Source organism: Nerophis ophidion, linkage group LG07, assembly GCF_033978795.1.
Source record: "Nerophis ophidion isolate RoL-2023_Sa linkage group LG07, RoL_Noph_v1.0, whole genome shotgun sequence".
In the NCBI taxonomy this organism is placed as follows: Eukaryota; Metazoa; Chordata; class Actinopteri; order Syngnathiformes; family Syngnathidae; genus Nerophis; species Nerophis ophidion.
The window spans coordinates 11,387,949-11,400,755 of record NC_084617.1 but is presented as its reverse complement, the minus strand read 5'-3'; the positions used below and the strand labels follow the sequence as shown (position 1 = coordinate 11,400,755).

Sequence of the window (12,807 nt, the reverse complement as noted above, 5' to 3'; positions counted from 1 at the left end):
GAGTAAATGAAACCAAATTTCTAGGTATAATGATTGATGATAAATTGAACAGGAAATCTAATGTAAAAAATATACAACATAAAATAGCAAGAAATACGTCAATAATGAATAAAGCCAAGTATGTTCTAGACCAAAAATCACTTCATATTCTCTACTGCTCACTAGTGTTACCATATCTGAGTTACTGTGTAGAAATATGGGGAAATAATTACAAAAGTACACTTCATTCACTAACAGTGTTACAAAAAAGATCAGTTAGAATAATACATAATGTTGGATATAGAGAACATACAAACCCTTTATTTATTGAATCAAAGATACTGAAATTCCACGACATAGTGGAAATGCAAACAGCTAAGATTATACACAAAGCAAACTATAACCTGCTTCCCAAGAATATACAACAATTCTTCTCAACAAAAGAAGAGAAATATAATCTTAGAGAAAAATGTAATGTTAAACATTTGTATGCACGTACAACACTTAAGACCTTCAGTATATCAGTATGTGGAATTAAATGATGGAATGGATTAAGCAAAGCAATCAAACAATGTACTAATATGATCCACTTCAAGAAGCTCTTCAAACTGGAAGTGTTTACAAAGTACAAAAAAGAAGAACTATGATAAACATTCTGATTTTACTCACCCATTCATTCTCAAAATAATCTTACTTATCTCATCGTATGTAATAAAACTTACTTCACCAATTATTTATTTATTTTTATCGTGATTACTTAGTACTTAAGGAGTATACATTGTGAATACATTGAGAACAGGAAGTGAACAAAAGTTTTAGCAAGTGTTATGTAAAGAAAAGGGGTAGTATTAAATAAGCTCTGCTTCTTCCTACTCCTTTTCGAACATGTTGAAAAGAGAAACTGGAAATTGTGATGTATCTTGTTGTATGCTTGCATGTTCGAAATAAACTCAAACTCAATCAATATATGCTAAACTGTCTAAACACAAGCAGCACGGTGGGGGGTTAGTGCGTGTGCCTCACAATACGAAGGTCCTGGGTTCAATCCCGGGCTCAGGATCTTTCTGTGTGGAGTTTGCATGTTCTCCCCGTGACTGCGTGGGTTCCCTCCGGGTACTCCGGCTTCCTCCCACCTCCAAAGACATGCACTTGAGGATAGGTTGATTGGCAACACTAGTGTGTGAATGTCTGTCTATCTGTGTTGGCCCTGTGATGAGGTGGCGACTTGTCCAGGGTGTACTCCGCCTTCCGCCCGATTGGAGCAGAGATAGGCACCAGTGACCCCAAAGGGAATAACTGGTAGAAAATGGATGGATGTTTAAACACAGGCAGCACGGTGGAACAGGGGTTAGTGCCTGTGCCTCGCAATACGAAGGTCCTGAGTAGTGCTGGGTTCAATCCCGGGCTCGGGATCTTTCTGTGTGGAGTTTGTGTGTTCTCCCCGTGACTGCGTGGGTTCCCTTCGGGTACTCCGGCTTCCTCCCACCTCCAAAGACATGCACCTGGGGATAGGTTGATTGGCAACACTAAATTGGCCCTAGTGTGTTAATGTCTGTTTATCTGTGTTGGCCCTGTGATGAGATGGCGACTTGTCCAGGGTGTACACCGCCTTCCGCCCAAATGCAGCTGAGAGACTCCAGCACCCCCTCATGACCCCAAAGGGAATAAGCGGTAGAAAATGGATGGATGTCTGAACACAACATCCATGTCTTAGCCCTGTGTTATAAACAACAAATCGTATTATATGTAGTTTTGTGTTACACGGGTGGGAAATAAGCCATATTTCCTCTCATGGTATCCCCTCATAATACCTGCTCCGTTTCCACGTTTAATCTCGCGAGTTTACCAAACGCGCTCACATGACCCGCTGCAGCCTATCGTGCTCTATATGATCCAGCGTTTCAAAATGGCTGCGTTAATAGCGGCATCTAGAAGCGGTCTGAAAGTCAAACGGAAAGAGGCAGCTAATTTAGTATGAAAACAAGCCCCCTCTCGCCCAGAAAAAATACAGCCTTATTGTTCTAAACCAGGGGCCTCAGACACGCGGCCCGCGGGCCAATTGCGGTCCGCAAGACGTTATTTTGCAGCCCCATCCTTAATCCATCCATCCATTTTCTGCCGCTTATTCCCGTTCGGGGTCGCGGGGGGCGCTGGCGCCTATCTCAGCTACAATCGGGCGGAAGGCGGGGTACACCCTGGACAAGTCGCTACCTCATCGCAGGGCCAACACAGATAGACAACATTCACACTCACATTCACACACTAGGGCCAATTTAGTGTTGCCAATCAACCTATCCCCAGGTGCATGTCTTTGGAAGTGGGAGGAAGCCGGAGTACCCGGCGGGAACCCACGCATTCACGGGTAGAACATGCAAACTCCACACAGAAAGATCCCGAGCCTGGATTTGAACCCAGGAGTGCAGGACCTTCGTATTGTGAGGCAGACGCACTAACCCCTCTGCCACCGTGAAGCCCCCCATCCTTAATATAAAAGGATAATGTTAGTACGGCCCGCGAGTTTTATATGAATGGCGCTTGACAGCGTTGTTATTTGGGTCCAAAATTGCTCTTTCAACGTTCTGGGTTGCCTACCCCTGCCTTAGTGGAAAAGCGGCAAATGAGTGAAAGTGACAGAAACGTTGCCATGGAGACGAGGATTTTTTTTACGTGCCTGGCTGCAGTCACACCGCAACACCTGTCCGTCAGTAATAACAGTCCCTGATAACCTGGACCAATTCAAACCGTTATTTGTTTTTTTTGTTTAATTTGCATTGCCTCACACGATGAATACTACATATATTTCTATATGACGCCGGATAACACTCCGAGAGCCGTCACTTTTTTGCGCGGAACGACTCTCGTTGCGGAAATAACGTTATTCTCCGTGTGTCGGCGAAATACAAATATATTCCACAACCCCAAACATGTATTTTTTTCAAAGCCTGCAGTGAAGAGGAAAGACAATTCTAGGAAAAGCGGGCGATGCAATATTTCTTTGTTGAGCACAAGGGCACCCCGACGTGTCCTATTCGCACAGAGAAATGTGCGGTGCACAAGGAATACAATTTGAAACGTTATTATACAACTAGGCATGCTGAGGAGTATGCAAAAAAAATTTAAGAAATCTTCTCTTGTGGCCCAGTCTCTGCATCCAGTGGCCCCCAGGTAAATTGAGTTTGAGACCCCTGTTCTAAACTGAAAAGGTAAAAAGGGAGTAAATTATACTCCCAATATACATTCCACCGCCCTCAAGGTAAGGCACAGTGTTTACTTGGGGACATAATAGAATAGAATATAAAATTACTTTATTGATCCCTGGGTGAAATTCAGCACCACAGTTCACTCACAATTAGGGTTGGGTATCGTTTGAATTCGAACGATTCCTGTTCTTTGTTTCGATTCTGATTCTTCTTGTACCAAGCCGGGATCAATGTGTTTGCCAGGTAGTCCCTGGAAGGTGGTATGCATTTTGGGTTGAGGGTTTTCACCATATCCCTGCAAACATAAACAAACATGTAATGTTGCTGTTACGGTTTAGCCCAGTATCAATTAGCTTAGCTCTAACGTTTTTGCTTAACTAACCTAAATGTTGGAGATTCCACCTCTGAAAAGGGATACAGTCTTTTGACTATGTGTGCAGTGACCTTTCTGTGGCACTCTTCCATCTGTGGCACCGAGATCTTCCCCATTGCTGCTACGGTGAACGGAGTACGCTGAGCACATGGTGGAGCCTGGCTAGCAGGTTCAATCAATCAATCAATGTTTATTTATATAGCCCTAAATCACAAATGTCTCAAAGGACTGTACAAACCATTACGACTACGACATCCTCGGAAGAACCCACAAAAGGGCAAGGAAAACTCACACCCAGTGGGCAGGGAGAATTCACATCCAGTGGGACGCCAGTGATAATGCTGACTATGAGAAACCTTGGAGAGGACCTTAGAAGTGGGCAACCCCCCCCCCTCTAGGGGACCGAAAGCAATGGATGTCGAGCGGGTCTAACATGATACTGTGAAAGTTCAATCCATAGTGGCTCCAACACAGCCGCGAGAGTTCAGTTCAAAGCGGATCCAAGACAGCAGCGAGAGTCCCGTCCACAGGAAACCATCTCAAGCGGAGGCGGATCAGCAGCGTAGAGATGTCCCCAACCGATACAGGCGAGCGGTCCATCTTGGGTCCCGACGAGCGGTCCATCCTGGGTCTCGACTCTGGACAGCCAGTACTTCATCCATGGTCATCGGACCGGACCCCCTCCACAAGGGAGGGGGGGACATAGGAGAAAAAGAAAAGAAGCCGGTCTAAAAAGGAGGTCTATTTAAAGGCTAGAGTATACAGATGAGTTTTAAGGTGAGACTTAAATGCTTCTACTGAGGTAGCATCTGGAACTGTTACCGGGAGGGCATTCCAGAGTACTGGAGCCCGAACGGAAAACGCTCTATAGCCCGCAGACTTTTTTGGGGCTTTAGGAATCACTAATAAGCCGGAGTCTTTTGAACGCAGATTTCTTGCCGGGACATATGGTACAATACAATCGGCAAGATAGGATGGAGCTAGACCGTGTAGTATTTTATACGTAAGTAGTAAAACCTTAAAGTCACATCTTAAGTGCACAGGAAGCCAGTGCAGGTGAGCCAGTACAGGCGTAATGTGATCAAACTTTCTTGTTCTTGTCAAAAGTCTAGCAGCCGCATTTTGTACCAACTGTAATCTTTTAATGCTAGACATGGGGAGACCCGAAAATAATACGTTACAGTAATCGAGACGAGACGTAACAAACGCATGGATAATGATCTCGGCGTCTTTAGTGGACAAAATGGAGCGAATTTTAGCGATATTACGGAGATGAAAGAAGGCCGTTTTAGTAACACTTTTAATGTGTGACTCAAAGGAGAGAGTTGGGTCGAAGATAATACCCAGATTCTTTACCGAGTCACCTTGTTTTATTATTTGGTTGTCAAATGTTAAAGTTGTATTATTAAATAGAGGTCAGTGTCTAGCAGGACCGATAATCAGCATTTCCGTTTTTTTGCCATTAAGTTGCAAAAAATTAGCGGACATCCATTGTTTAATTTCATTAAGACACGCTTCCAACTGACTACAGTCCGGCGTGTTGGTCAGCTTTAGGGGCATGTAGAGTTGGGTGTCATCAGCATAACAGTGAAAGGTTGTAAATTGTCCATGAAAAAATAACCAGGCTTTTTTGTTAGCTGCCTTAACGTTGGCGCAAAAAACACTATTTATTGCATATATATTGTTTTACTTACCGGATTCGGACTGCAGTGCAGTCACCGAGTTGCCAGGCTGGGCGTCGGAGCCGGAGCCAGAGGAAGAGGCAGAGGAAGACGGTCGGCGCAGTGTGTCGAAGACACGACACGCATTTATTTGTACTCCATGAACTCGTATGTGCTTCATCATGTTCGACGTGCACCCTCCTAAGCACGAAATAGTCCTGTCGCATGTGTTACATTTCGCCGATATTTCATTTTCTTTAGGAAAATAAAGCCACACTTTCGACCGCCGACGCCGGCTATCCATGCTTGACTGACTCGCACGGCTACATGGGCTCGGCTATGCTAACACTTCCGGCGGTGGGCGCTTCTTCTTCCGGTCGGCGGATTGGGTATCGAAACTAGGAATCGAAATTTAAACTTTTGAACGATTCCGGGAGAATCGGAAACTTAGTCCCGGTTCCAATCGATACTCTATACACCAGGGGTCGGGAACCTTTTTGGCTGAGAGAGCCAAGAAGACAGATATTTTAAAATGTATTTCCCTAAGAGCCATATAAAAAAAAAATTAACACTGAACACAACTAAACGCGTGCATTTTTAAGTAAGACCAACATTTCCAGAGTTTAATAAGTCTCTTATTCTTTGTAATAACATTGTTATTCTGAACTGTGGAGGGGGCGTGGCCTGCAGCAAAGCGGGATGTTGCCAGGACCGGCCTCGAAATCATCGACAGGTGCGTAGAAGGCCCACCTGGGCCTTTTTGTCTAATCACCTGTCGCTCTGTTATAAGCAGCAGCCAGGAAGAGAGACAGAGTTGGGGCTCGAGCCAGAGTGCGAGTGAGGACGAAAGAGAAAAAGACAATTGCTGTAAAGCAACTGAGAGAAAACTAAAATAAAACAATATTGGAACCTTAAAACAGGCTCTTGTTGGTCTGAAGAACCCCCAGCAGGGCAAGCCCCACATTAACCAATAATAAATAAATTACTTCTTACCATTAACGCAACTTCTTGAACATAAAAATGCATGAGAATGTTTTATATTTTGAACGTTGTGTTTAACACTGTGATTACAAGTGGAATTATTCATTAAGCAATGTCAGCTCAGATTCATCCGAGAGCCAGATGCAGTCATCAAAAGAGCCACATCTGGCTCTAGAGCCATAGGTTCCCTACCCCTGCTATACACGATTCCCAACCCTACTCACAATAGACAATAAATACTATACAGCATTATTCATGTGTGAATAATACAAATATATTATGCATATATTCTACATTTAGGTGCAGTCAAGAAGGAACATATGCATTATACAGTCTGACGGCTGTATGAAGGACCTTCCGTGTTGCGTTCTGCATAAGATTTGCATAAGATACAAGCACAATGTGTACACATGGGAAAATATTAGCTGCTTTAAACATGACTATTGATAAAGAAAGAACTCTTCAAAATATATCTCATTCTCACAATCCCGACTTTTCCGTCCTCTAGCTACTCTGTGTCCATTACGTTGGTAGCACCTCTGATGTAGTGTAATATGTGGTCAGGACGGACAGGCCGCCCACCCTACAGGGACTGTGGTGACCGAGAAGCAGCAGATTCTGGAGCACAATCTTCAAGACATCAGGAAACGAGTGCAGGTTGGTTTTGAGAGACAACAAAATACAATATTTTTGAAAATGATCATTAAACATGCAGCGTTGCAAGAACCGTAGTGATGTTTTTCCCTCTTTTCTAAGAAGCGTCTTCTTTTCTACAGGACATGGAACAGAAGATGAAGATGCTGGAGAACCTGCAGGACGACTTTGATTTCAACTACAAGACGCTGAAAAGCCAGGGAGGTAGGGAGTCGGAACAATGTTTTGGAGAGCTGAGGTTTTAATAGTAAATGGCCCAATATAATGCACTTTCCTAGAGTTGTCCCAAGACCTGAACGGCAATAGCCAGGCAGCGGCCACCAGGCAGAGGATGGCTCAGCTGGAGCAGATGCTGAGCACCCTGGACCAGCTCAGGAGGGTTAGTGCCCCAACATCTCCCATCATGGCTGCAGTAAAATACTCCTCACTATAGCGGCTAACTGGCTCTGATGTTTCTCATCGCAGCAAATTGTGACAGAGATTGGAGGCCTACTCACCGCCATGGATTATGTCCAGAAGAACCTAACAGATGAAGAACTGGCCGACTGGAAGCGACGGCAGCAAATCGCCTGCATCGGGGGTCCGCCTAACATCTGCCTGGACCGCCTAGAAACATGGTAAGCTTGCGCTCTTGCTTCAAAGTGAGAAACAAGAGCCGTATCGGTGAAAAGCATGTCCTTCCAAACAGGATAACGTCCTTGGCTGAGTCCCAACTCCAGATTCGTCAACAGATCAAGAAGCTGGAGGAGCTCCAGCAGAAGGTGTCTTACAAAGGGGACCCCATCATCCAACACCGGCCCGCCCTGGAGGAGAAGATAGTGGACTTGTTCCGAAACCTCATGAAGAGGTACTGCTCCCATATGCACTACTTCGTCTTTATTAGTGCGTCTCGTTGCGTTAGTACTTTGTCCTAACTGAGGCCCTGTGTTACTCAACAGTGCGTTTGTAGTGGAAAGACAGCCGTGTATGCCCATGCACCCGGACAGACCGCTGGTCATCAAAACGGGCGTGCAGTTCACAAATAAAGTCCGGTAAGGAATAAGCTCCATTTTATTTTATACACCTCTCTACGTCATGGGCATCAAACTCGTTTTCATCGAGGGCCACATCCCAGTTATGGCTGCCCTCAGAAGGCCGCTTGTAACAGAGAATTATATAAGAATTTGCCTCTATTCTTGTACGTACGATGTAAAAAGAAAAAAATCTGTAGTTTTTAGATTAAAAATTGGCAACTCAGTCACCAGAATTTTACTGTACAGCGGTGTTTTTTACACAATTGTACAGTAAATGGAAAACAGTACAGCTGATTTTTTTTTTATCTCTGGAAACTGAGCTGCCAGTTTTTTTTTTTCCCATAAAAAAAAGAAGTTAAACCATTTTTTCATTTGCAGTAATACACCTTAAAAACAACCACCGTAGATACTACTGCAGTGGTGTCAAACTCATTTTAACTCTGGTGCGAGGAGGAAAATCTGTGCACACACGGTCTTGACTATTAAAATCATGGCATTAAAACTAAAAAATAAAGACAACTTTAGTTTATTTGTTAATGTATGTATTATGTATTATCTATGTATGTATTATGATTTCTTCGGTCAGTGGTTAACAAAATAAACAAACAGTTTTTCATAAACAGTTGTACGTTCATAAATTTAAAATGTTGCAGACCAAAAGGCTTTAGGATGAAGTTGAACACTAATTGCGCTTAACCCTATAAACCAGGGGTCAGCAACCTTTACCTTTCAAAGAGCCATTTCGACCCGTTTCACAAAATGAGGAAGACAATGGGAGCCGCAACTATTCTCGCCAATATCTGCTGGTGGTCACCCAGATGACAAGAATAAGGGCATGCTATGAAGCCATTGCCTTAAACACCTTCTACAACATGTACAAACTGCTTGCCACTCCAGCAAATTGTTGTGAGAGGCTTCCGCAGATGGACACACACGACTGGAAGGCATACTGGGTGACACAGAGTACACTGACGGTTGTGATATAAACAACTTTAACACTCCCACTAATATGCGCCACATTGTGAACTCACACAAAAGAAGAATGACAAACACATTTCGGGAGAAAATCCTCACAGTAACACAACAAATACCCAGAATCCTTTGCATCCATGATATCACCTGACTATGTTATACACCCCGCCCACCACGACTATGCAGGGAAGGGGGGAGTTTGGTGCTTGCGGGGTGTCTAACATTGTCAGGAATTGTCATGGATGCAAAGGATTCTGGGTATTTGTTGTGTTGCATTTATGTTGTTACTGTGAGGATTTTCTCCCGAAATGTGTTTGTCATTCGTCTTTAGTGTGGGTTCACAATGTGGCGCATTTTAGTAGGAGTGTTAAAGTTGTTTATATCACAACCGTCAGTGTACTCTGTGTCACCCAGCATGCCTTGCAATCTCATACGTGTACCGATAGGAACAGCGAAATGCATGTGTCCGGTCGACACGTAAATAGCATTCCGTGAATGGCGGGCGCGATGACGTTCAAGAGTACGCAAATAGCATTCTGTGAATGGCGGGCGCGACAACGTTCAAGAGGACGTTAAGAGTAATTTCATCACGGCGCGCCCTTAATATTGTAGTCCGAGTGAAAATTGGAGGACGTTGATTCCGGGTGATATCCGGGAGAGGCATTGAATCTCCCCGCAACAATCTGGGGGGTCGCTGATTGTGCAGCTGAGCCGCATCAGAGTTGCCAAAGAGCTGCATGCGGCTCCGGAGCCGCGGGTTGCCGACCCCTGCTATAAACAATGTCAAATGCAAGATGAGCTTTCTAAAACTATGAAATTTCCTTTGCACAACATATTATAAATACACCTTATACACCTACTCATTGGCCTAGTGGTTAGAGTGTCCGCCCGGAGATCGGTAGGTTGTGAGTTCAAAACCCGGCCGAGTCATACCAAAGACTATAAAAATGGGACCCATTACCTCCCTGCTTGGCACTCAGCATCAACGGTTGGAATTGGGGGGTTAAATCACCAAAAATGATTCCCGGGCGCGGCACCGCTGCTGCCCACTGCTCCCCTCACTTCCCAGGGGGTGAACAAGGGGATGGGTCAAATGCAGAGGACAAATTTCACCACACTTTAACTTAACTTATACACAACATACACACTGTTTAATCTTCAGATTGTTTTCTCTGTCTTACTTTGGCCAAAAATAGAACAAACACATTCTGAAAATATTACAAAAAAATATAGAAAAAATACCGGCATAGGTAAAGATAAGATCCATGAAGGAAAGAAGAAAGTGAATGAATGTTTATAACTGAATACATTTACATATGCAAAAAACTGTGTTTTCTTTTGTAATTATTTAATGAATTAAGTAACATTCATGACAACCTTTTTCCAAGGCACAATATAGAATGTGAGATATATATAACAAGATAATGCATACATTTAACATTTGTTTTCAAAACAGTTACAAAAAAATGGGACCCCAAAAATTTGCTGTGGGACCCATTTTTATGACTTGATGGGGTCCTCGGGACCCTTCTTTGAAAATTACTACCGCCAGCACTGATGGAATATTGGTGCGTGCATAACAGCAGCAGGCGGCTGTGGCCTGCGGGCCGGTTCTAATACTAATCAAATATCATCCCTGGGGCCACAGATGATTAATTTGCGGGCCTTGACTTTGACACCCCTTGGTCTAGTGTGAGTACACTTCAAAATTCAGTGTTCAAAAACAAGAAATAAAAATGAGGGGTATTTGATTTGAAGTAAGCAAAATTATCTGCCAATGGAACAAGACAATTTGGCTTGTCAAGACTTTCCAAAACAAGTAAAATTAGCTAACCTCAATAAACCCCAAAATACCTTAAAATAAGTATATTCTCACTAATAACTACTGTATGAGTACGTATTTTCTATTGTTACATTGAAAATAAAACAGCAAAGTCAATTTGGCTGTCATCTTTTTTACTATGAGACACAATTGTGTCAAAGTCATGATTTTTACATACTTGAAATGAGAAAGTATTACTTTAAAAAAGTACTTTTATACTTGAGTGTTGATGACACAGCTTTACAACAGTTGATATTCTAGCTTCAAGCATGTTTTACTCAATATAGGTCATCAAATATCAGCAACAAGCTGTAATATCTTAAGCAAATATCACCCTTAAAGACATATTTGGGTGATTGTGAAGTTGAAGGACATTGTAATCAAACAATTAGATTTTCCTGTATGTCCAGCACATATTGAAAATTGACAATAAAGATGACTTTGACTACAATATTTTAAAGGGGAACATTATCACAATTTCAAAAGGGTTAAAAACAATAAAAATCAGTTCCCATTGGCTTGTTGTATTTTTTGAATTTTTTTTCAAAATTTTACCGGTCCCGGAATATCCCTAAAAAAAGCTTTAAAGTGCTTGATTTACGCTATTTGCGATGCGACCATCCATTTCCCTGTGACGTCATACAGTGCTGCAAATGTAAACAAACAATCGCAGATACCACAGCAAGATATAGCGACATTAGCTCGGATTCAGACTCGGATTTCAGCGGTTCAAGCGATTCAACAGATTACGCATGTATTGAAACAGATGGTTGGAGTATGAAAGTATTGAAGAAGGAACTGAAGCTATTGAGCGAATAGCTATTGACGCTATTCATAGCCATAGCATGGCCGAATAGCTGCGTTAGCATCGCCGATAAAATGTGCGGACCAAACGATCAGGACTTTCGCATCTTGACACTGGAGCAACTTAAATCTGTCGATTGGTAAGTGTTTTTTTCGCATTAAATGTGGGTGGAAGGAAACATAATATAGTTGCAAATGCATCTGCAGGTTATCCTTACATCTCTGTGCCATGTCTGCTTTAGCACCGCCGGTAAATGGCATGTTAGCATCGATTAGCGTAGCATGTTAGCATCGATTAGCTGGCAGTCAACATCAACAAGACTCACCTTTTGTGATTTCATTGACTTTATCGTTGCAAATGCATCATCTGGTTATCCATACATCTCTGTGCCATGTCTGCTTTAGCATCGCCGGTAAATAGCATGTTAGCATCGGTTAGCGTAGCATGTTAGCATCGATTAGCTGGCAGTCATGCCGCAACCAAATATGTCTGATTAGCACATAAGACAACATCAACAAAACTCACCTTTGTGATTTTGTTGACTTTATCGTTGCAAATGCATCTGCAGGTTATCCATACATCTCTGTGCCATGTCTGTCATCGCCGGTAAAATGTGGAGACACTCCGGCACATTCAATGGGGGTCTGGCGGCAGACACTGTCACATCATCGGGCCAGTGGTGCAACTTGAATCCCTCCCTGTTAGTGTTGTTACACCCTCCGACAACACACCGACGAGGCATGATGTCTCCAAGGTTCCAAAAAATAGTCGAAAAAACGGAAAATAACAGAGCTGAGACCCAATGTGTTGAAAATGAAAATGGCAGCTGTATTACCTCGGAGACGTCACGTTCTGACGTCATCACCACATGAGCGATAAACGGAAAGGCATTTAATTCGCCAAAATTCACCCATTTAGAGTTCAGAAATCGGTTAAAAAAATATATGGTCTTTTTTCTGCACCATCAAGGTATATATTGACGCTTACATAGGTCTGGTGATAATGTTCCCCTTTAAGCTGTTTATTAGGTCAAAGACCAACAGAGCAAATACTTTTGTCCATGTAAATCATACAATTCGCTAGTGAGTATTGCAAGATTAATACGTATATTCCTCCAGGCTACTTGTGAAATTCCCTGAACTCAATTACCAGCTGAAAATCAAAGTTTGCATTGACAAGTAAGCAATTTTTTAAGTACACGCACAATCTAAATATATGAGAAAATACTGCATTTCATTGTAAATCGTTTTTTTTTTCAGGGAGTCTGGAGATGTGGCTGCAATCCGAGGGTAGGATGTAGAACTTTTTAACTTCTAAACAAATGCATTCTTTTTTTCTTTTTTTTTT

General features: G+C 42.8%; 1 protein-coding gene across 3 annotated transcripts in view; it reads left to right on the top strand.

The window, feature by feature from the left end:
- stat3 (signal transducer and activator of transcription 3 (acute-phase response factor)) overlaps positions 1–12,807 on the top strand; it is a 47,239-nt gene that overhangs the window by 8,390 nt on the left and 26,042 nt on the right. For all 3 annotated transcript variants that reach the window (XM_061905346.1, XM_061905343.1, XM_061905345.1), the window contains exons 4-11: positions 6,759–6,851; positions 6,971–7,052; positions 7,127–7,227; positions 7,314–7,465; positions 7,537–7,695; positions 7,787–7,879; positions 12,579–12,638; positions 12,720–12,749. In XM_061905346.1, the coding sequence (XP_061761330.1) occupies positions 6,759–6,851; positions 6,971–7,052; positions 7,127–7,227; positions 7,314–7,465; positions 7,537–7,695; positions 7,787–7,879; positions 12,579–12,638; positions 12,720–12,749 (770 nt within the window). The remainder of the gene's footprint in view (positions 1–6,758; positions 6,852–6,970; positions 7,053–7,126; positions 7,228–7,313; positions 7,466–7,536; positions 7,696–7,786; positions 7,880–12,578; positions 12,639–12,719; positions 12,750–12,807) is intronic.